Source organism: Vigna umbellata, chromosome 10 (genome assembly GCF_029865625.1).
Source record: "Vigna umbellata cultivar VRB3 chromosome 10, Vumbellata_1.0, whole genome shotgun sequence".
Taxonomy (NCBI): Eukaryota; Viridiplantae; Streptophyta; class Magnoliopsida; order Fabales; family Fabaceae; genus Vigna; species Vigna umbellata.
This window is the reverse complement of record NC_142174.1, coordinates 5,878,713-5,903,916: the sequence shown is the minus strand read 5'-3', so window position 1 is coordinate 5,903,916 and position 25,204 is coordinate 5,878,713. Positions and strand designations below refer to the sequence as shown.

Sequence of the window (25,204 nt, the reverse complement as noted above, 5' to 3'; positions counted from 1 at the left end):
ATATTTAAGTATGGATCGAGATTGGATTAATTTGTCACACACTAGTTGTAACGTCCCAATTTTCAGGGTGTCACGAGTTATTCAAAAATAAGTAAAATTTCAAACTTCAACATAACGCGGAAACGTATTTTAAAAAACCTGAACATTTAAAAGTGCATAACATAGTTTCAAAACATTTGTTCAATGAAAATAATGAAGGAAATAAAATGACTCCAATTACATTGTCTTAAAGTTGAGAAATAATAACTGTAAATAAAATTCCAAGTTTGTTCCCGTTATCTCTCAAATTTATCATGTCTTGACACCATTTGCAACATCATATGCTCATGTACAATGCATTATACGATCATGACTGATAATACCATTCACAAACACACATATACACTAGTGTACTCAGAGGCATTGGCACCGGTTACTTTAGCTTATAGGCATCGGTTCTTTACCCGAAGCATATATGGACGAGGTAAAAAGTCTGTATTTTTAGGACTCGGTTGTTCTGAACCGAGGCAGTATAGGATTAGAACTTGGTTCCTTTGAACCGAGGCAGTATGATCTTCTGGTTTCCATCAGGACGCCGCCGACCACCGCCAACGAGATCGTCATATTTTCAACTCCCAATTCATGTGCTTTTTCCACAGCCAATTTGCCCGCATTGCTTATCCCATTCTTGAGTTTTCACCTTCTCCATTTTTCCGGTCATCAAACGTTTCCCTTAATCCCCAATTAGTTCTTCCATCAACAGACCAAAACAAACCACCAAAACAGACCACCCTCAGAAGCCAGCATCTTAGTTCTTCCATCTTAGTTCTTCTCCAACGACATTCTCCAGATGCAACCTGCAAGAAATAGAAAGGAGGGAACCAGAAAGAGGAATCAGAAACAGGAACCAGAAAGAGGGCACCAGAAACAGGGAAACAAAACCCTCGCCGCGTGGCGAAGACGTTGGGGATGGAGGAGGGGTCTTTACGGGCGGAAGCCGGGCCAACGAAACCCTCGCCGCGCCGCCGCCGCCGCACCATCAGCTCGCCCTTGTCGGTCCATCGTCGCGCCTTTGGTTTTCCATCACCTCGCCCTTCGGTCCATCCCCTACGAAGGCGAGATCCACCGCCAGCCGCCACCGCTAGGCGAGATCCACCGCCAGCCCCAAATCGAAACCCTAAATCGAATCGCTAACGGAGACAAAGTCACGTCGCGGACAGGGATCGTCACGCCGCAGACAACCTCCCACCTCCACGAACAGGGACCGCCACCTACCTCCGACCTTGCCGCGACCTCACCATGCCTCGCCGCCACCTCGCCATGCCTCGCCGCCACCCCGCCATGCCTCGCCGCACTCGCCGCCAACGTTAATGGTCTTCTGGATTTCTCATGGATGGATAAGCAAGGGGAAAGTGAATTTGGATGTGTGCGTGCTCTGGATGTTGCAAGTGACGGGAGTAGTAGAGGATACCCCTTTTTGCATTTCGGAAGGTTTATGCCTCGGGTTAGAGGACCGAGTTATTTGGAACGTTTATGCCTCGGTTGGGTTAGAGGATCGAGGTAGTAAAAATTTAATCAGTTTTAGGTGGGACGTGGCAGAACATTAGGTCTCGATTTTATTTTTAACCGAGTTAATTTGGTTTTTATGCTTCGGTTTTTTTACAACCGAGGCGTATAAGTTCGTCGAAATTGCGAAAATGCCACCGCCTTTACATATGCTTCGGTTTTCTAAAAACCGAGGCTTATGACCCGTGTTCTTATCTCTATTTTGTACTAGTGATAGAGTAAGCTACCGGTAAAATAATTATAATAACATAACATAAACATATTAATTAAATTAACAATAATTAAACACCCGTAATAAGAATAGGATTCCTAATATTTTAAAATGACAATATAATCAAATTACTTGATTTTCATGCTTCATGTCATCCTAAATTTAATGTGCAAAGTGGAGGGGTTGGTTATCTTAAAAAGTGTGGACCCGTGTATATATATATATATATGTGTGTGTGTGTGTGTGTGTGTGTGTGTGTGTGTGTGTGTGTGTGTGTGTGTGTGTGTGTGTGTGTGTGTGTGTGTGTGTATGTATATGTATGGGTATGGGTGTAATGAATGGGTGGTAATGTCATGAATATTGGTTGAGGTACTGTTATTACGTAAGGATTAAATGCTGAGGTGAAATTCATAGGGAGCTATAATAGGCTCATGGTGTTAACACGTGGTGGTCCCACGTGGGGGACTACCTACTAAAGCAAAAAGAGGTTATCATCATTGGGGTGTATGTTGTGTAAAAAGCGGTGTGAGAATCACTAAGTTGACCGAAGAGTGTGTGTTAACTTCATATGACAACTGAGTATCAAATTGTATATCTCTTGTTTATACTTTCTAACTTTGGATGGATACTTTTCTTCTTGTAGAGGGTAGAAAGATAGATCTTTTTGTCTTTAAGGCTTTATTCACTTGAATGGATTTAGAGGAGAATGATTGAATAAATTTGAGAGGATTTAAAGGTAAATTTTGTTGTTTATTTGAGTGAATTTGGAGGTAAGTGAGAGTCGATTTGGAAGTAAAGTTTGTGAGAATTACTATAGGATTTGATTGATGTGACAGATTAAAAAAATTTACTTCAAAATCCACTTTCACTCACCTCCAAATCCACTCAAATAAACAACAAAAAATTTACCTTCAAATCCTCTCAAATCCATTCAATCACTCTCCCCCAAATCCATTCAAGTGAACAAAGTGTAAGAGGCGGTGTAAGAGGCGGTGGAAGAGATGAACCTCTTCGTCCGAGAGGAGGCGGTGGAGGGGACTGAGCATTCGAGTGTTATCATTTCCTCTTACGAGAGAGTAGAAAGGGATGGATATCTCATCTGTAGGGTTCCAACTCATGTTGAGTTCAGTGTCATGATGGACATCTTGGAGCAGGAGAGTCATGTTCGAAGCTGCGGTGGAGGACCACTCGAATCGTTTTATTTGGTAAAATGGAATATCTGTGAAAGTATACAAGATGGTAAAAGGTTATAAGAGAATTTGGTTAGGCACAGGTTGCCTTTGCTCGACAGGCGAGGTAGAGCTAATGGAACAATACATATTCCAGTTAAGGGAAGGGATTAAGGGTGTGATCATGGTTGTTGTAATCTTATAGAGTATTAATGATTGTTGAATGTGATGACATTGTGATGAAGACTTAACAACTATAATATAAATGTTATATCAATTGATTTGATGGTTATTCTGTTAGTTCACCATTGCATTCTTTTGTGGTTGTGTTTCTACTTGTGATGATCGTATGACTCTAGTTGTTATACGGGAGCAGATTATGATACAAATGGTTCAGTGCATGCTTAAGACGGCAAGGATAATGAGAGACTTGGGGATTTTATTTCTTTAGGGAATTTTTGAATATAGGCTACGTGCATAAAATTGTTGAACAAATTAATGTTTTAATTTGTTCTAATTAGATGTCTAAGTTTTAGTTACAGATATTCGAAAGTTTTGAATTAATATTTACGAGTTCTTTTAATGATCTATGATAAGTTATATAGTAAAAATGTTTTACTCAGAACGTCCGAAAGTGAGATGTCACATTAGTGGCTATATAATGGACTCTAAGATTAAGTCTAAGACAACTTAAGTTTGTATTTGATTTTTCTTATATTATTGAGATAGAGCGTTATGAGGTGTGGGTTAAATTCTTGCTTTGGAGAGTGTGAGTGTATATATGGTTATTGAGCATGGGATAGTTCTCTATGTGTTGTAAAAATGTTGACATAATGGTATTCTACAGTTGTCATTAGACAATGATTGTATTTTTTTCTCTAGTTTTGGAGTTTTCATGTTATATTCTTATGTTGATTTCTTATTTTTCTATTGGTAGGGTGATTCTTGGGGATAAATATGTTGATGTTCTTCATAATAACTCATTTTTCATCATCCCTTTACTGTTTTTATTTTCCAACGCTTATTGGAGATTTTAATACATACTCCTTTGAGTGAAATCATTAATCAAATTCATTGAAAAATGACTTAGGTTAACTTAACCTTATCTATATCATTTCTTTTAGTTTAAATGTAAAACACAACTTATTTAAAGACACTACAATTTCTGAAAACCATTAGACAATTATTTACCACTTTTTCTATATTAGATTTACATTTATTTGATTTTGTCAACCATAACAATCAACAACTCATTCATAATAAAAAAAAACTAAACACGATATAATTATTAAGGACTTGTAATTAGTGTTTTTCTTAGCTTTAATTTGAGCTTTTTCTTCAATCCTCTTTATCAATTGCGTTCTTTACACAGTGTATTCCTTCATATATGCTAAAGAGAATGCTTAAAATCTAAGCCTATATGTTTAAAAATAAAGCTGTAATGTCAAATATAAATTTTATAGTGATACATCATAGTTTGATATCAAATCGATGCACATATTTCTTTTAATCCAAATCCTAATTTTAAATAGTTTTGTTCATAAAAAAAAGTTACAAAACTTCATTTAACTTACTTTTCTTGTCATTGACAAGATATGATTTAAAGTTATTATAAAAATTTTGCCCACTAGTTTACTTAAGATTTAAGTTTCATTATCTATTGTACCCGGTCGTAGACAAACTAGACGGTCAACTATTAGTCAGACGAAACGAATGGAGCTACCCACACTAGTGTAGAATTAGGCTTTAACGTCATCCCATAGACGTCGAACCACAACATAACCAACATAAATTATTGATCGGTGAAATTTTCTTAAATAAGTTAGACATATAGACGTCCGTTAAGGGGGGCCTGATGTCTATAATATTATACACGTCAGAGCCCCCTTAACAGACGTCTATATGCTTGATAGGTAGGTGAAAAATCATTTTTTTCTGTCATATAGATGTATGATCCCGCTACCCCGACGTGTATATACGATTTTAGACGTCGGTCCCCCTGTAACAAACGTCTTCATGGTTGATAAGGTAGGTGAAAAGTTCACCTAGACATCGGGCACCCTCCTAACCGACGTCTATATGCACCGCGAATATTAATTTTTAAATCAGAAAGACGTCATATTAGTGAGTGCCTCGACGTCTAGACTATTATAGACACTGGTGCCTCCAAGCGCCCGACGTCTATAGTCTATTATACAGGAAAATGCGAACCCGCGGGGAGTTACACTCACTGTTCATCATCTTCCTCCTCGCGTTTTGATGACAACCTCCTTGGCTAGGTTCGACCAAAGCTAGGAGATGTGCATGGAGGGGTGTTCATTGGATGAATGGTGAGGAAATGTGGTGGTAAATGGTCCAAGGATGATGAGCTAATGTATGAATGGTGTAGAAGCTCAAAGCCTCTTGGAGATATGGTGGTGATGGTGTAGTGTTTGGTGGCTCCAAGAGAGGTTACGCCAATTCAAGGAGAAAGTTGACTAGAGGGGCCTCATGGGTTACTCTAGTCTTGATCTAAGATGAGTAGTATGGCCAAAAATGGGCAGCATAACATTACTCAACATCAAAGATGAAATACATGGGTGGAGACACTTCTATTTATAAGCTAAGGGTGTCTCCTAACCCTAAAAGCATGATCTTCCACCTTTGCTCTCATTGGCAAAAAATGAGGCCTTCTAAGGAGTGGACAAGTGTCCACAAATCCTCTCCAATGATGGGAGGACATGTGGCCACTCACAAAACACAATCCTCTCCATTCCTAGAGTGCCATGTGGCCACTACTAAAAGAAAAAACTCTCCACTTCTAAGGTGCCATGTGACTACCTTTTAAAAAGTAAATCCTCTCCAATGGAAGCATGACACATGGCACACACTTTCCACTTGGTTTGGATGTCTAACTTTTAAGGAAAATCCTATGCTACTTAGGCCTTAATGCAAGCCTTAAACAAACCTACACTACATGGCCTAATACAATGGCCTAAATTCCTACACTACTCTTCAATCCATGCTTCATGATGGCTCCAAAAGTGGTCCACAAGGTAGAGTTGATACCATCTTCAAGGATGACTTTAACTCTCTTGAAAGTGCTTCACCATGGCTAAGGGATTTTCCATCACGTTTTCTCTCTGCGACATTGCATTTCCAGGTGCGTTTTCTCTCTTTTGGACCGTTTAAATTTACTTTTACTCCGATTAAATTACTCTTTGATGAAATATCTTCCATTTGAACCGATTAAAATGTGTTTTCGTTGCGTTTTGGTGCAGTTTCTAGCGTGTTCTTGGCGGCCTTTTTGACCCTTTTTGACCTGTGTTTTTGGGCGTGCACTCCTCCATTTCCTTCCATTGCGTTTTTAATCTGCTAAGAAGGTTAGCTTACTTGTTGAAAACTTTTTGTGTATACATGTTATTCAGTTTTGTGTATGCATGTTATTGGCTTTTGTGTATGCATGTTATTGGATTTTGTGTATGCATGTTATTGGCTTTTGTGTATGCATATTATTGGCTTTTCCGTATGCATGTTATTGGCTTTTAGGTATGCATGTTATTGGCTTTTAGGTATGCATGTGTTATTGGGTTTTGAATATGCATGTGATAAAGTTTTGTTGTGTTATTATGATTGTTATATATGTTAGATTTAAAGTATCAAATCATTGAGTGAAACTTAGTTCCCGTTTGAAATTTAACACAAACGATTAATCTTTTAATCGTTAGTATTAAATTTTGAATTGTCCGATTGAACAGTTTGGGAAAATTATTTTTCATAATTTGCTATAACATGTACGTTGGAGTTTATGGATAAGATTGATAAAATTTCGATTCAGATTATTTGTGTTGTTCTCCGGATGCATATTTGATTGGGGTTAACTGTGACCACTCTCATTTCGTGTATTTCGGAGACCAATGCGAAATGCTGTCAAAATTTTATCGAATTTATCATGTTAGACTTCTTTGCACGTGACTTAGCAAATTATGAAAAATAATTTTTCTGAATGGGTAGGGCCTAACCTTGTGAGATTTAAAAAATTGAAACTGATGAAGTATGTTACGAACGTAGTATGGGTCGAAACTGGATGAATGAACGTCGCATCAGTGAAGAATATGAGAAGGGTGTTTCAGTGTTCTTGCAATATGTTCAACAAAATGCAGATTCTGTGAACGGGACATATTTTTGTCCTTGTGTTTGTTGTTTTAATCAAATACGACAAGACTTAAGCAATGTGCATGACCATCTATTCATGTTCGACATAATGAGAACTTATAGCGTTTGGACTTGGCATGGAGAAGTACTAGACTAGCCTACCACGTCACGAGGAATGAATTATGTGGAAGAATGGATTAGTGATCATTTAGAGGACATGATAGGTTGTCACTAGCAAAAAAAGAGGATTTAAACTCGTACAATAGGTTTCAGTTTAGGAGCAACCAAAGCCTATCAGAATGCGGTGTCATTTTCGTAGATTAATCGAACTTTTATGCCTCGGTTATAGGGGAACCGAGACATATACACCATATGACCTCGGTTAAAGTATCAACCGGTGCTCAATACTCTGAAAATTTCTGTAGATTTAACTTTTGGCCTGACAACTTTTTGAACCCTGATATACTGCCTCGGGTTCAGTGGGGGACCCGAGGCATGTGCACGATATGACCTCAGTTAAATGGGCACCCGAGGCATATACTTCAAAAAGCTTTTCGAATACTTTTCTCTTTCTCTCTTTATCCCTCATCCCGTACAACTTCTGCCATTTCTCTTAACCGTAAAGGGCCATTTCTCTTTTCCTCTGCTTCGTCGCACAGTGAGAGAAGGCGATAGGAGGCGTTCGTGGTGGCTCGTAGCGGCGCCCGTGGTGGCTCGTGGAGGCGCGACGATCTGGTGCTGCGAGGTTGCGGTGACTATGCGAGGACGTTGGTCATCCTGATTTGCGACGCAAAGAGGAGGCTCCCTTTCTCTTTTCCTTTGCTGCTTCGCCGCACAGTGAGAGAAGGCGCGATAGGCGACATTCGTGGTGGCTCGCAACGACGCTCGTGGTGGCTCGTGGAGGCGCAACGATGGTGCGGCGAGGTCGCGGTGACTGTGCGAGGACGTTGGTCGTCCTGATTCGCGGCGCAAAGGGGAGGCTCCCTTTCTCTTTTCCTTTGCTGCTTCACCGCACAGTGAGAGAAGTCGACGAAGACATGTCGCGAGTGACCTCCAGCGACGACGAGGGTGAAGGGCTAGGTATCCGGTGAAGGCAGCATCAAAAACGGAACTGTGATTTTGGTGGGGCTGATTCTGCGATTTAGGGTTTAGGTTGTTCTTAAATTTTTGGGGTTTCTGTTTTGATGAACTGATGATCTGATTTCTTCGTGATTTGAGATGTAGGGTTTCAATCTGGTAATTTTGGTGTTTTAATTTGGTAATTTTGGTGTTTTAATCTACGATTTGAGATCTAATTCGGGGTTTTTCCTGGTATGGAGTTTTAATCTGGTAATTTTGATTAAGATTCATGGCTGAGATATGGGTTTTCTATATGGCTTTCAATTGCTATGGCTAAGATATGTGATCTTGTGGTGGTGGACGGCTGTGTGACCATACTGCCTCGGTTCCTTTTAAACAGAGGTTAAATCCTACATCGTTTTGACTCGATTCATAGTCGAGGCATAAAAGTGGAGACTTTTTACCTCGTCTTCTTATGCCTCGGGTCAAGAACCGGTGCCTATAGGAAAAAGTAACCGGTCCCATTGCCTTTGACTGCACTAGTGGATGTTGGTGACGATAATTTTGGAAGAACTAATTTGTATGATTCTCTTATAAATGATTTAGAGCAACCGCTGTTCCCAGGATGCTCGAACTTTACACGTCTGTCTGCAACTTTGAAGTTGTTTAGTTTAAAAGCAAGGAATGGATGGACCGATAAAAGTTTCACAGAGTTGTTGAAAGAGATGCTTGCAGAAAATAATACTCTAACTAATCGTAATTGCGAGGCAAAACAAATTTATTGTAAAATTTAGTTGAAACGCATATATATATATATATATATATATATATATATATATATATATATATATTATAGTATACTGGTGTGAGTCAATTTTCTGTTTTTCAGGTGTAGTTTTATTGTAAAAGTAAATTAATTTTTGAAAAAAAAAATCCAGTAGACGTCTGGTAGTGCACAAACAGACGTCCAATGAGTTATAGTGGACAAAACGTTCCAGGGTCTACAGACGTCGGATATGGATACATCCGACGTCTATGTAGACGTCTGGTATACCCATATCCGATGTTTATATAGACGTCCGGTATATCCACATTCGACGTCTATATAGACGTCTGGTATATCAGTTCGACGTCTATATAGACGTTGGGCATCCCTAGTCCGACGTCTTATTAACGTCACCCACAAAGACGTCGGATCTGGATCGGACGTTAAAAGGCCAAAATAACAGACGTTTAAAGCTCTTTCTCCACTAGTGCCATGCACCAAAGTTATTATCCCTAATGCTAAACGACTTAGGGTAAAATGTCATTACTTTCAATTGGGTCATAATTAGGTCGCCATTAATCAAGAGCACGCACCAAAATCTATAAATATAGGTATGAGGTAAGAATATAGGTGATTTTGCATTTACTGCACCAATAAAACTTGAACTACAGAATCGTAATCGACTTTGGCATTTGAATATTTGCAGGTAACCTCCCAATATAACACACGAACGGTAGCATTAAGACAAGCATTCATACCCTTTGCAACCTATAAGACATTGGACCGTTAACTTGGACCCCACACCCGAAACATCAATACTTCATGTTATTGACATTCTTCCAATTTTAGTGATAGATGTATTCAATCGATATCTCATTGATATTAATATTTTTCATGATTTATTTAAATTGAATATGATGGTTCTTATTTTGATTGGTCATCATGTTGTTGGCTTAAAATATAATTTAATGAATGAATAATATTTGTTTGGTAGGTCACATTTCATGGAAAAAAAGTGAAATTAATAAGAAATCACTTCTTATAAAAGGTCGATCTGTCTTGAACTTTGATCCTACCAGGTCAATCTTAACCTTTGACCTATGTCAATCTGTCTCAAAGTTGTGTTATGTATTAAAGTAGAAAACACATTTTAAAGTAAATTAGTACAATGCAGTTACATAAAACAAAAAAATAGTTCAATTCAATTTGTTTAAACTAATTTTCAGTTCAATTCAGGAATACTAGTTTTTCTGTTTAGTATAATTTTTAGTCACACTGTTCATTTTGTCTCACCCTAAAAATTATATATTTCTTCTATATTTACCTTTTATTAATATAAATATTTTACTAAATTATAGTTAAAACAAAAAAATAATATATTTTTCAATAAAAATAAGAATAAAAAAAGTTTAATTAATTTTGGCTTGTCTTCAACAAACCTCCCAAAAAGGCCGGAGTGAAGTAAAAAGAGATATAAATATATTTTTATTTTCATAAAATTATTGAAATAGACAACCTTGCTTAAAGGAAATAGAATATTTTATCAATATTATTATAATATAATATAAAATTATTTTTTAAATATTTGCATTTGGTTAAATGTGATACTATTAGAGTTTGTTTGTTAACTTTCAAATTACATTTATAATAAATAAATATATGTCTTAGTGTTAGATTAATGTCTACTAAGCCTTTATTAATAGAGTCTGATTAATATTTGACGTTCACTCAATGTAGTAGAGTCCACTTAATGTTAAACATTAATAAAATCTTCTAATAGAATCCACTTAATTTTTAATACAAATGAAGTCAGTTATGTCAACTGTAATGCATCGCAAAATGTTGATATTTTTTTTAAGAAAGTTAAACATACGTACAACTATTTTTTACTTTTTTAAATAAATAAATATTTGCGTGAATATGGGATTAACGTATGTCCACAAACCCGACACGTCGATTTCATAATAAGACCACGAGAATGGCGTATGTCCACTTAATTTCGTTGAAAGGAATGCTCACAACAACCTATAGTTTGGCTTCACTTGGATTCTATTTAGTGGTAAGTTCTATTTAGCTGTAATACGTAGTATTCTATTTTTGTTTTGAATTTCATGTAAATAACTATTTCGATAATTGTATTTATAAACAAAATAAAATAAATCTATTATAAATTAAAATGAATTTATAGAAGTAATTTAATTAACTTTTTCAAAATTTTAAGTTTAACTCATTTTTTGTTTATCTTTTTTTTTTTAAAAAAAAATATTTACAAAGAGGTCTTATAGAAGAAATTTGATGCTATTTGATTTTTGCTTTGACGGGAAATTAGTCTCTATTTCTGATTGCTATAGATGACTTTGACCATATTATTTGTGAATTTTCCTTTTTAAAAGTTGAAACATTCGAAAACCTTATAAGTAATTTATCTTAATCAAGACTTATTTATTGGTATTTTAGGTTTAACTTAAAATTAATTTTAAGTAAAAAGTTGTTTGGATTTTTCATATAAAAAATAGTTTATTTAAAAGCATAACTATTAAAAAAATTTAAATTATTCTGAATTACTATTTTTAATAACAGTTGTTTAATTGAGATTACTACTAATAAGATCTAAGAATGTATGTAATTAGCGGAGGTTTTATTAACCCATTCAATATGTATTTTAATCAGAAAATCACGTTTAATATTGAATTTAGTTATTTAAAAAAAGTTTTCGTTAATTTTTTTTTGCTATATATATCTTTATTAAAGGTTCAAATACTAAATTTGATTTTTATTTTTGTTCATTTTATTCAATTTAATTTTGATAATTGTTTTTATTTAAATATAACAATTTTGTCCTCGTCTAAATTGATAACAAATTTAAATTTTATATAATTATTAAACTGATATTTTTATTAAAATTTAATTTTTTTTAAAATTTTTTTAATTTAGGATTATAGTTGGTTTAAAATAACAATGAAAATTTTAAAAGGGTTAAAAAGAGAGAGTAAGACTATTTCTTTATCGTATAGCATCTTAAAATTTTAAATCAATAATGTTAGTCTTCGTTTTTAAAATTTTTGTTCTAATTTTACACCTGACCATAAACCAAAAACATTTAATAAAAATATTAGTATAATAATTATATAAAAAATAAATTTGTTTTCTATTTTTAAAATTACGATAACATTAAAATAATAAAATGTGAAAGGTTAACATTGAAATACAAGTTTTAAAAAGTTGATTTGTATTATTATTTAGTGAATTACAAGAATTTTCCAGAAATATATGCAAATGCTAAAAGAAGCAATATTTTTTCATCATCTTCAAAAATAATTAGCCAAATGGATTTAAAAATAAATTATAGAATTTAATAATTTAATATTAATTAAAATTAAGTGTTTTATAATTTTAATTTAATATTTAATAAAAATTAATATTGAATGTTGTTTTTAAATTTATTTGGATTAAGAATTAATAGTATTACTAATTATTTATTTAAAATTTAATTTACTATAAAATAAATTAGGACAATAATAAACCATATTAATTATTCATTTAAAACATTAAAGTTAATTATATTTTATTATAAAAATGTTTGTATAAATTTTATTATTTAAGTTTGTTATTGTTAAGAAGTAAATTTTGTAATTTATTCTTTATACAAGATAAATGTATAAAAAAGGATCGATGATGTGTGTGTAATGATTATTTTTTATTATGATAATAGCATTAGTTTAAATGTGCCATAGATCTTTTATATGAAAAAATAATTAAATTATACCTTTATGTCTTTCAAAGAACATGATTTCTTGAAGGTTCCGTAGCTTAACATAATATTCAAACATGTCGGTCACATGAATCAATTTTCACGTGATTTGACGGGTGTGTTGTAATAAATTAAACTATTAATTATATTATAAACTTATTAAAGGATTTGTATAAAGAGCTTATACTAATAGACAATATTACAACTTAATCATACATAATATATAAATACACAGATTTGTATAGTATTAAAATTAAAAACTAACAAAATCTTTACTTTTTTTAGTTGTTGTTTTTTTTGTATCTGTTTTTATATTTAGTTATGGTACATAATGTAATTTAGAAAAAAAAAAGTAAAATATTGAAACAAATTTTCAATATAGTAAAATGAAAGAGGGAAAATTTTAATTAATAAATCACAATAATTTAAATTTATTCAAAAGTTTAACTACTATAATAATATAGACCACTTAATATGTACATCATTCAACAAAAAGAGTATTAATAGAAAGGGGAGTTAAATAGAGTTTGAATATTTTTGTAAAACAATGTTAAACATTGTTTGTAGGGATTACATTGTTTGCAGTGTTTAAACACTTAAGTATTTTTGAAAGCATTTAGAAACATAGTAAAAAGATGGTAGCGATAAAAGCTCATTTTATTCTAATAAAGAGTTTTTACTAACTTTAACAACTTACAAACGAGTTTCACCACCTGATTTACAACAGGTCAACTGGCTAAATACTATTTAACTATCCTAGAGTTAAACAAACCAAGTGTTTTGAATCACTCCTGATTATCCAAAAACAAATGTATGTTTACAAACAAGTATAGATGAAAAACTCTTTTAGAAAGAATATGATCAAAACAATATAGATTTGAAAGACTTGTTACAAAGAAGTATTAAATCTAGACGGTGTAGAATGAAAGAGAGAGTATTTAGTAGTGTAAGAATATGTTCAATAATTGTTCTTCTTCTCTTTTCCATGCAGTCTTCAATTTATAGAGAACATCGAAAAATATTTGTTACTCTTAAAGCATTGACTTTTGAAAAAGTTGTTATAGTCTTTTGTACTTTGCCAGACGCTATTATGCTTCTATAGAGAAAAACTATGTTGTTGTATAGATGATCAGAGATAAAGCAGTAAGGAAACATTCCTAGAATGTCTTTGTATGTCTTAAAATCTTTCTGGATCAATACAAAACTTTGAATAAAGCACTTTGTCCTTGATAGTATTTGGAAAGATAAAGAGAGACTACACAATAAACAAAATAATCATTCATGCATTGGATCTAAACAGAAGACTGTTTATTATAGCGTTTAGGATAGTTCGTTTACTATAACATTTAGGATAGTTTGTTTAATATAATGGTTAGGATAATGTTTAGCCATATAACATTTAGCGTGTTTTCCTAGATAATTAATGCAATGAACACTATTTTGATAAACGATTTTGCTAAACTTCAAAATAAAGGTTTCTTAAACGATTTTGTCTTAACAATTTTCCACTTTTTGATGTTTTACTAATACGATGCAAAGTATAACGCGAAATAGGGTTGAATAAATTTGATCATGAAACATTTATCATACTAGTCATTCAGTTAGTCGTCTAGGCATATACAATATCATAAGCAAATAATAAATAATTAATATAATTATGTATAAATGATAAATGATTTCTGACAAGTCAGTCACATATCATTGTTCAGAGCAACAATTGATAAAAATGCTAGGTAAACAATGTTTATAGCGGATAACTTATTATAGCAAAAAAAAAAAAGAATTCAGAGCACAACAAAAGTATGAGCATGAAGAAATTTATCAAGGAAAAAAAGAATTCATACAAAATGTGTAACACACCAATTTTGGTAGTCACTAAAATTCCTTAAAACATAAATTTTTTTTACAATAATAATTAAATACTTGAAATTGAGTCTAACACAATTCAAAATACCAATTACATAACCATTCTTAAGTGTAGGTTCTAAAATACATAACTGAATAAAACTTATTTAAAAGAAATAACAAAATAAACTTTATAAAATTTTCGGTGAAAGTTTATCCCATCTCTAGCACGTCTACATAGCACTAGAAGTATTTGCATTAACATATGCTATGTATAACACAAACGTTATACAAACATCATCACACTCACTCTTGGTAATTAACGACCTTGGCAAGATTCTTTAACTCAATAAAGTTCAATTGTGAGTGTTTTAATTCTCTTCAGTTACAATCAATGATTGCTTACAAGTAGTTCAGACTATATCTCTCAACGAGAGGATTCGAATACAATACAAAGTAATCTAAATACTCGTAGGTGTTTCTCTCTTCTCTTTTAAAAGGTAGAAAGGCTATAGCCTATTAGGGGTTATAAATATTAAGTTTAGGGAGGTACAGGTTGGAAAAAAAACCCTAACTACTAAAAAGGAATTTGAGAAGAAAGCCAAGGTTTTTGAGTGGAAGTAGAGTATAACAAGAGTTATTTTGCTTGGTTGTGAGGTAAGGGTTTTATATGTATGATTGCCTTGGTTGCATGAAATCACATGTTCCCCTCCCTCCTTAATGTTCATGTGTGAATGCATGGTTAGGTATATGCAACATGGGTTTCTTGGTTTGGTGCAATGGCTTTCTTGATGTTCACTTATGAATGCATGGTTGGGTTATGCATGTGTAACATGATTGTCTTGGTTTGGTGTAATGGGTTTCTTGATGTTCACGTGTAAATTCATGAGGTTGGTTGTGTTTTGGATTTTGCGTAGATTCTTGGCATGAGTTTTTTGACATTACTAGATATGTCTTGCATGGTACATGGGTTCTAAGGGTCACTTAAACAATAAGGGGTTTGGATTTCTTGTTATGGTGTAGGGGCATATGGTTATGGGTTGAGTTTATGTTAAAGGGATTATGCATGTGTAGGTTTAGTTCATGGGTTTACTTTTTAGATAGTTTTGTAATTTGAACATGCAAAGTTAGATGCATGATGGTATATATAGTTACGGGTATAATATAAATGAAAGGGTGCTTGGGAGTTTCTATGTTTTTGTGCTCCAATATGGTTGTGATTATGTGAACTTCCCTAGAGTATGTGAGTGGTTGTGGTAGTTTTACATCTTGGATGTTTCATTCAAGGTTTGCATCTTCCTTTACATGAATGAGCAGTGACATTTGGGGTTTAACCTTGATGCATGTGAAAGTTACATTAGGTGGGCCATGCATGTGGTGTAAATGGAAATGTATTGTATGGAAAAGTTGTGGATTTGAATGGATTGTGATGTTTTTGTGATGAAACATTATGTGGTGTTGGTTGCGTCTAATTGCTAATACTTTGTTCTTTACATACTCATTGCAGGCGGGCTAGAGAAAGTCCTACTTTGGTAAATAGGTTCTATTTTGGTGAATAGGAAAGTCCTGCTTTGGTAAGTAGGTCCTGTTTTGGTAAATAGGAAAGTCTTGCTTTAGTGAGTAGGCTCTGTTACCGTCAAAGTCTTGGTTTGGTAAGTACGACCTGGTTTTGTGAATAGGAAAGTCCTACTTTCTTGAGTAGACAATGTTTTGGTAAACATGAGAGTCTTGGTTTAATAAGTAGACCTTGGTTTAGTGAACAGGAAAGTCCTATTTTGATAAGTAGGCCTTGTTTTGTTGAATAAGAAAGTTCTGTTTTAGTGAACATGCCCTGTTTTGGTAAACATGACGAGTGACCGGAGTACGAAAGATGTTATATGGTGGAATGGATTGATAGTGTTAGTGTGGTTTATTTAAGTAGAAGCGTGAGTTTGAAAAGAGTAAATGTATGACTTAATTGGATCGTGGTTGATGTTGTAGGTGTGTAGGATTTACCTTATAATTGCTATATTGTGATGTATTGTGGTTTTATGTTTATTTTCTTAGTTCTTTCTTATTACTTGTTTGTGTTTATGCAATGATTGTATAACTCGTGTTATAGGGAACAAATGATTCTTTATATGTTTTGGTTGATGAATAAAATGGAGAGTAAATCACAGTGTTGGGAAAAATTTTATGATTATTAAACGTTTTTGCTTAATTAATAATGTAAAGCTTTTTTCGTAACAATTAGGGTTAAGGATTAAATTTTGGATTTTTGTTCTATTTTAAGTATTGACAATTTTAAAATTTTAATAGGTGCATTTTCTTTTGAAAAAATTTAAAATATAAAATTTTCACAAATTGAAATGTTTATATTTTCTTAATAGCATCTAAATTAGGATGTACACATCACGACGAAGACTGAAAGAAGGAGTAAAAGAGTAATTGGATGTTGGCTCAAGTGAAAAAGGAGAAGGAAATTCCAAATTTTAAATTGATATCAACGAATTAAGTCAACAATATTTTACCGATGGATATATTTGTCAATAAATTAAACAAGTATATTCGTCGGTAAATTCATCGATAAATAAATACTATGAACATTTTCGTTGGTAAATGAAACACAAGTATTTGTTGATAATTTCGTTGGTAATTAACATTTACCGATAGATCTAATGTCATTGGTAGATATATATTGGTAAAATGTGTTTTTTCTATTAGGTCAATCATGTGCCAAATACATTAAAAAAAACACTTATAAAACTACGCTTTGAGCTAAAAACAAGATTTAAACTTGTTCATTTAATAATTTGTTCTACTTACAACAAACTTTATTAACTTTTAAGCGTAGAAGATTTATGTACCTACTAACCTATATTATTATTGTCAGACTTAAAATGACTCCATGTAGTATCGAACTATGATACTCCTTACAAAATATTATTTAATCTAAAAAAGAAAAGAAAGAGAATATTGCAGGACATATTATATATTATATGAAACAAATACAGTCTATTTATTTTAACTTAATCTAATAACATAACTCACTAACTTTGTAAACCTAAAAAAGACTATAAATACATTTACAATAATTTCATATCCACTTTTACTCACACATTCACTCAAAATATCTCGTATTGATATAAGCATAATAATCTTTACCCATAGACTTTTCTCTTTGTAACGATTGAAAACTCAATTATTCATTATCAACATATGTGTCCACCTCGACAACAACTTTACCAATTTGGTAAGAACACGTGTGATAAACTTTTCACTGTTTTGTAGTAAACTTATACAATAATAATTTTTTAAACTGTCAACAAAATTAAATACCTTTAAAATATTAACAATTTTTATTTTTATCGATGATCATAAAACTATCATTCATAAAATTTGATCATATTTCTTTTTATTGGTAAGAAGTATTTATTAACTTTATCACTTAATATGTATCATAGAACCTAGTTTGTTACTTTCATTATATTGTGGAGAACACTTTCTATACTTCACTCATCATATATAATAAATATTTTATATGGCAGTTCAATTTATAATCAATATAAATATAAATTTTTCCATACTTATAAAATTGTTTCAAATATTTATTATGATAGTTGAATTAAAATTTCATAATATATATCTATACGTATATATAAAAAAGATTCCTCGTTTCGTGTTCATATATTGTTTTAAGTTATCGTTTCATTTAAATTTGATTTTCTAAATTTAACTGTTTATTAAATTTAACTATTTTTTAAAATTTAATAAATAAAAATCATCTATAGAATAAGTAAAAACTATCTATAATTAAATTTTAAAAATTATTTATATTTATTTTTATAATTATAATTTTATATTTTTTTGTTATAAAAAAAAGAATACATATGTGCACATATATTTTGACTAATAGTTATAAAATGTAATTTTTTTCTATTAGTTTTGAATATTGTTTTATGTTCCAAATCCTTTTTTTTAAAATGAGATTTTTTTCAAGAGACTAAGTTAAATAGCACTCATATTAGCATGTTGATGTTTTATTAATTCTTTTAATTTCGATAAACTAATTTTGGAATAGGATATTACAAATATTAAAACAAAAAACAAAACTAATGACACTCCTTTTCAAAATATATTATACTTATTTAAGAAACAAGATATTTTAATATAGAATTACATTTTATATAGTATATATGTCCTTTCTTCACTAATTCATTATTTATTTATTATTGTACTTGTACTCTGTACTCAGTGAAAAAATCAAACTGTGTTAAAATGTTATAAAAAAAAAGTCTATGGGAACGTATCATTTTCAGTATTATTACTTATTTAATGACACCCGAAGCACAATCTGTTCATTTAGGACTGTAATATCATAGCATAAAATACTATTTTTATGTTTTCACACACATTACTCAAAGGCTTTCATAAAGCCCCAATGGAAGACGAGGTTGGAGAATAACTCGAAGTTCTTGTTCCTTAGGCAAAGCCACTCCTAAGCCTTCAGTCATATCAACGTCAGCACCATCCTTTGTGAAAATATGAAAGCCTTGAAGCAAACGAGCCAAGGTCAAGTGCGTCACTTGCAGCCCAAAGGTCATGCCAGGGCACGACCTTCTTCCAAAGCTAAATGGAATCAATTCAAAGTCCTGACTCATAAAATCAATGTGTCTGTGAGTGGTGAGGAACCTCTCTGGCTGAAACTCATCAGGGTTAGGCCATACTTCTGGATCCCTTTGCAAGTTCCACAGATTAATAAGCAATCGTGTTCCCTTTGGGACATGGTACCCTACCAAAGAGCAATCTTCCATCGCCTCCCTGATTCCTGTTAAGGGTGCTGGCGGGTACAAACGAAGGGTCTCTTTGATAATGGCATGGAGATAATTGAGATTTTTTATGTCAGATTCTTCGACCCATCTTTCTTTTCCTACGTGGGTGTCCAACTCTTGTAGGGCTGCCTTTAGAACCTTGGGGTGGTTGAGGAGTAAGGAGAGTGCCCATGTTAGGGTTATGGCCGTGCTTCCAGAGCCAGTGAGGACAAGGATCTGTACCAAAAATTTATGAACATTCATTATCTCTTTTACTGTTTTGAATGTTAAAGGAGGGAAACACAAAATTATTTTCTTTTCCGTTTTTTTATTGAAAAGTGCAATGAAAAATATTGAAATTAAAAGTTAGATATTTTCAGTACCATACATAAATGGATAAAAAAATTCATCAAATCTTATTTTTACTTTCTCTTCTTAATTTGAGGAATCCACAGAACCCTTATCTTAACCAAACATTTGTCATTATATTTTCTTTTACATCATAGGTTACAAGAATATACATGAGTATGGAGAAATATTATGATGAATCGAAATGATAAGGAGTTTTGTACAAATTAAAAATATAAAGTAACGTGAGTGATCAGTCTCGTTTATATAAAAATTATTAATTCATTTTTTTTCTGAAAAAAAAATATAATAGCAGAGCTGTCTGTATTTTGTAGAATCCTCCAAAGATAACTACAAATATTTACGTATTGCTAACTAAAGTTTGTCGCATCGACAATAAACTTTTACATATTTTTGTGGAATATATAACTCGGGATTGTGCCTTAAAATGTGAAGAAATTAAAATTGAATTTTAGATAAATGTATCTACAAATTCTAGTATAATCAACTACAAAAGTTGACGTGTCATATAGTTGTATTGTTGGAATTTATTGGTTGTGGGGCACAATCACGTGGGAGTCTGGTTGATTTATCATTTTCAGGGAATTTGTATTAAAGCCAAAAATAATTCAATTTTTTCAGTTAAAGAATATGGATAAATCAGGTCCTGGTTAGATAAGTATTGCACCGATTATTGACCATAGAAAGAAACGTACCAATGATGTTGCTTTGATAACTATGTCCCGCTTATAGCCACAAATATTTTCTTCTTCAAAAGATGATAACATCACATCCATGAAGTCCCTTTCACATCCACCATTCTTCTTCTCTCCTCTCGTTTTCACGTGTTCTTGCAGCCATCTCTCAAGGATACTGTCTAGTTTCATAGATGTTCTTTTCATGAAACTTAAATGTCCTTGGAAATCAAACCACCTGAGTGATGGAATTGCATCAGCCACCACAAAAACACCAGACAGATATGTGGCATCTTTTATGGCCTTTCTCAGCTTCCATGCTTCATTATCTTCATCGTTGGAAGTGTCCCCTCCAAATCTCTTCCCAGCAATCATCCTCACAATTATGTTGAAGGTCATGTGCTCTAACAGATTGCTTATAGCCACTTCAGTTGAGCCCTTCACGTTCTTTGCAGAGGACACTGTCATTGATGAGTACAAGTCCTTCACAAGAGACAGTGTTTCACTGTCTCTCACATGCTTCAGCTTCTCAAGCCTGTGGCTTGACAAAATCTCGAGAACAGCCATTTTTCTGATCTCACGCCAGTAATTTCCATAAGGGGCAAGGGCAAAGACTGCATTGTTGTAACCCATGAGTCTGCCCGCAGAAGTGTTTGGCCTTGAGGCAAAAATTCTGTCATTTGTTGTGAGGCAGTCTTTGGCAATTTCCCTGTTGTTCACCACTATGGTGGGGTGGCAACCCAATTTGACACAGAAAACTGGACCATATTTCTCAGCCATGGCTGAGAATGTCCTGAAATAGGGTATTCTAGCATTGAGAAGGTAGAGGTGCCCTATCAAAGGTAAAGCACCGTGAGGTTCGGGTACTTTGGTTCCTTTTCTTTGTTTAGGAGATCTGATGAACCTAAACACTTTGTATGCAATTAGCAAAGCTAAGATTCCTGCGAAAGTTGGAACGTAGGAAGCAGAATCCATGGGAATTGTATAGTCACTATATCTGCACATATACCTATATATAGGATCCGAAATCTGGAACAGTTGAATAGGAAAGTTGGAAGCATTAAAGTTAGGTTAACATTAATTAAATTTTTAAAAATATAATATAAATCCAAATGATTGAATTTGAATATATTTTCAACTTAAGCTTTTATATCTTCTTATTACTAGTTCATTTGATAATATCAATTACTATACTTTCATATTAAAAATTATCGATAGTTTTATTTTTAAAAAATTCTAAAAATAAGTTGAAGAAAAAAAATTACTATAAAACTCTAGAAAATAATATTTTAGAAGTGATTATAGTTTAAAAATAGTGAGACTCAATTATTTTAATATTAAATGGTTAAGTTATAAATAGTTTTGTTATAAACGAGTTTCATTAATTATTTTAAAACGTATTGTCTCTATAAAAAAACACTTTTCCCGAGTTTTCTATCTTCTCTCTAAGAGTTTTAACTCCTAAGTCAACTCTTTGACAATCAGGAGGTGCTTAATCGACCACGGCGACAAGGTCTACATTCTTATCCGATTAGTTTCAAGAATAGAGCAAGTAGGTTTCAACTCCTTTTTCCCTTCAATCTGTTTTGGAAGAATATGGTACGGTTGAATGTGTAATCATGTCTCTCCTACTCGTTGTTGGTTCATCTAGAGTTCTAAGAACTTTATCCATTTTCAATTTGGTGTTTTGCAGGTTCGTTTAGGTATTACTTGCGGTTCAAGTAATCGGCGAAACATTATTTGAGTTAGGCTATTTCTTGTGAGGTAAGGGAAGGTAGAACTTGTTTTAGATTATTGTGTTGATCTGAATTTAATATATCTATGTAGTATAAAATGAATTGGATGTATTTGTATTGGTTGTTCTAGTGATGTTTGAGTTTAAATGATGATCTAAGGTGGTTTGATGTTTGAATGCTTGGTGTGATATGTTTAGATTGTTTTGTTGTTATAATTATGTGTTTGGAGGTTTTATTGTGGTTTAAATGGTGATCTTAAAGTGGTTGGAGTAATTCAGAGTGAATTACTTGAGTTTTAAGCTTAAAAGAGAGGTTTTGGTGAGTGAAATTGAGAATTTGGTATTGGAGTGAGATGGAAACTGGTCTAACACTATTATGTGGTTAATTGAGACTTGTTATACAAGTTCACTAGTGCAAAAACAGCGTATAATGTCATGCGTTCAATGTCTAACCACTGAATAGCCAACATTAAAAATGACCGGTGACATTTTTGTAAATAAATGCAATTATTAGACGCCGTTTACAATTGTAATTCGCGTCAATTTGTTATATTGGGTAAATTTTGCGAAAATGCCTGGTGCGAAGGTGAAAAACGTATGATGTCGAATTCCCTAGAATTAGACGTCAAAAGGATATAAAATGTCGAATGCCCCAGCGCTAAACGTTAAAAGGTTAGTGAATTCAATAAAAATTTGAGCGGGAGATTGAAAATTCATTCACGTTATCTTAGCGCGCGATACCCTCTTCTCTGCTCAAACTTTTTTGGAACGAAGTTTGACGACCATCACATGTAATCTTTCTTTCATTTGTTACAAATGCATGTTAATTAACTACTTTAGGAATGATTTTCGTTTGTTTTGACCGATTATTTTCGTGTTCTTGTCATTCATAGGCGTATTATGCTTTCTCTGTCACTAGTGACAACACTTTATTTCGACAAAACCACCTTTTGAAGGTTAGTTTTCGTTTTCGTTTTGAAAAATTTATATGTTGAACTTGTTTGTTGTTTTTTTTAACTTTTTTGTTGTTGTTGTTTTGTTGAACTTGTTTGTTGTTGTTAATACTACACTACACGTTCATAGTTCTTGCTTTATAAAATACCAAAAACTGAAATTTGTTGTTTTTCTGCTTTTTAGGTCTCGTAGAGTTGTAAAAAAGGATTACAATTAATTAAAAAAAACCAAAAAAATTGATTAACGTCAAATATTAACAAAACAATTCGTCGTTAATTTGCTTTATTGTGAATGTCGAATTATTCTATGTTCGACATCAATTTAACGTCTCCTGATATGAGGTCGACGTTGAATTCGACGTGAAAGGCCGAAAAACACAGACGTTATACAGTGTTTTAGTACTAGTGGTTAGATGGTTGAAAACTGATATGGAGCAAAGATTGAGGTTCATTATTGAAGTTTTGAAGTGTTTTAGTGGGAAAATGGAGGGTTTTGAGTAGTGAGATTTAGAAGTAAGAGGTGTTGACTGTTTTTGATAGTTGGGAGTGTAGATTTGAGTTTGGGTAGCTTATAGGAGTGAATTTGGGTTTTCGTAGGGCAATTTGGGTTTGGAGTGATGAATTCAAGTTAGAGATTTGTTTTTAGATGTTTCTCAATGGTTAAGAGTGTTTAGGAATCATTTAAACTTGTGTGGAGGGTCACCAAATTAAAAATAGATGATTTTTAGAACCTGTTGCAGCACTAGGCGCCCTCCAAGGAGGCTGTGGGCATCTTTTTTGCCAGAAGAACTCTCCTGAGCGCCCCCTAAGCACCCTCCAGGGGTCTAGAGCCCGGATGACCCTTTTGGAGCGCTGAGCGCCACTCAACAACGTTTGGACGTTTTTTAGGTCACTTTGGGGGTTTTGGACCCTTCCAGAGCTGTTGGTGATGGTTTCAAAGTTGTTTTTCTTACCTAAAAGTGAGTATCAAGATGCCATAAAGAAAATTGTGTTATTATGTGCTTATGATGACTTGTAAGGGTTTTTCTGGTTATTTAATGTATAATCAAAGGTTTCATGTGATAGTATGCAATGTTTGTGTGAAGTATATGCATATGTATATATGATTATGAAAGGAACATGATGATGATGAATATGTGGTTGATTAAGTAAATGGTTGATGGATGTAATTCCATGATTCTCGTGGAGAGAATACATGGTGGTGCCTTGTGTTGTTGTTGTATGAATGTATGGAGCATTGTATTGGTGGTTTATCCTGACACTTTTAATAACTCCAACTCAAGTAGAGATGGATGATTATGTCGTGGAGAGTAACAGGAGGTCTTAACCTGAGGGGCCTTTCTCCAGAGTGCAAAAGGGCATTTAAGGACTAACCTTGTGATTATGGTAGAGTGAAACTCATTGGCAATGACTCTGTAGAGCTATAGAGGCCACCACAAGTGCATGAACCACCATAGTTCAACATTCATACCATGTCTGGAGGAGTTAGTCTAAGGTTGTGATATGATTATGATGTATATTTATTATGTGTATAATATAATTTATGATGGAATGTTTATTGTGTTATGATGAACTCTTTTACCACTAGCTTACCCTTGCTTATGTGTTGTCTATTGTGTGTTTTTTTCTCTTTGCGATGATCACCTTAATGGTGTGAGCTTAGGGATACAGTCTTTTCAGTTGTTCCTATTAGAGGTGAGGGTGAAGAAGTTGTGAAGTCAGATGATTCTACAAGTATAGATCTTGTCATTCGTAGGTTTGTTTTTATTATAGTGGTTCCATTATCTTATATGTAATATTTAATTTTAGTAGTATTTTACTGTTAGAAAATGAGATGTTACAATTACTGATCTCAAAATGACGTGAAACTATCGAATACCGGGCAAAATGACGTGAAACTATCGAATACCGGAACAAACCCATATTTTTAGAAGAATTAATTTGAAACATTATAATCTAAATTTAAATAATTAAAGGGGAATTGTTTATAAGAAAATAAATTAAATACCTATAAATTAATTTGAAATTAAATTTCAAATGGATAACCTTTTTAAAACTATTTTTAAACTAAAATAATTTAAAATTATTATGCATTTTCTAAGAATAGTTTTTAAAATGAAGGCTTAATAGCTTATTTCGTCCCCAAGTTAGCAGAGATGTATTGATTCTCGAAGATGAAAATTGGGACTGGGGATGCAATCAA

The 25,204-nt window shown here is 33.0% G+C and overlaps 1 protein-coding gene across 1 annotated transcript; it reads right to left on the bottom strand.

Moving 5' to 3' along the window:
• Positions 1–18,725: 18,725 nt before the first annotated feature.
• LOC148191736 (cytochrome P450 CYP82D47-like) lies at positions 18,726–21,356 on the bottom strand. Its single transcript, XM_088100850.1, has 2 exons — positions 20,335–21,356; positions 18,726–19,507 (listed from the first exon to the last, which is right to left on the bottom strand). The coding sequence occupies exons 1-2, from the start codon at positions 21,316–21,318 to the stop codon at positions 18,878–18,880; spliced, it is 1,614 nt and encodes a 537-aa protein (XP_087956976.1). The 5' UTR covers positions 21,319–21,356; the 3' UTR covers positions 18,726–18,877.
• Between the last annotated feature and the right edge of the window lie 3,848 nt (positions 21,357–25,204).

What these genes read in the sequence shown, in the direction of transcription:
- LOC148191736 (XM_088100850.1), bottom strand. Translation starts at nt 21,318, where the DNA reads ATGTGCAGATATAGTGACTATACAATTCCCATGGATTCTGCTTCCTAC. An exon ending in TTATCAAAGCAACATCATTG is followed by an intron (nt 19,508 to 20,334) that starts GTACGTTTCTTT and finishes TTTTTGGTACAG; the next exon opens with ATCCTTGTCCTCACTGGCTC.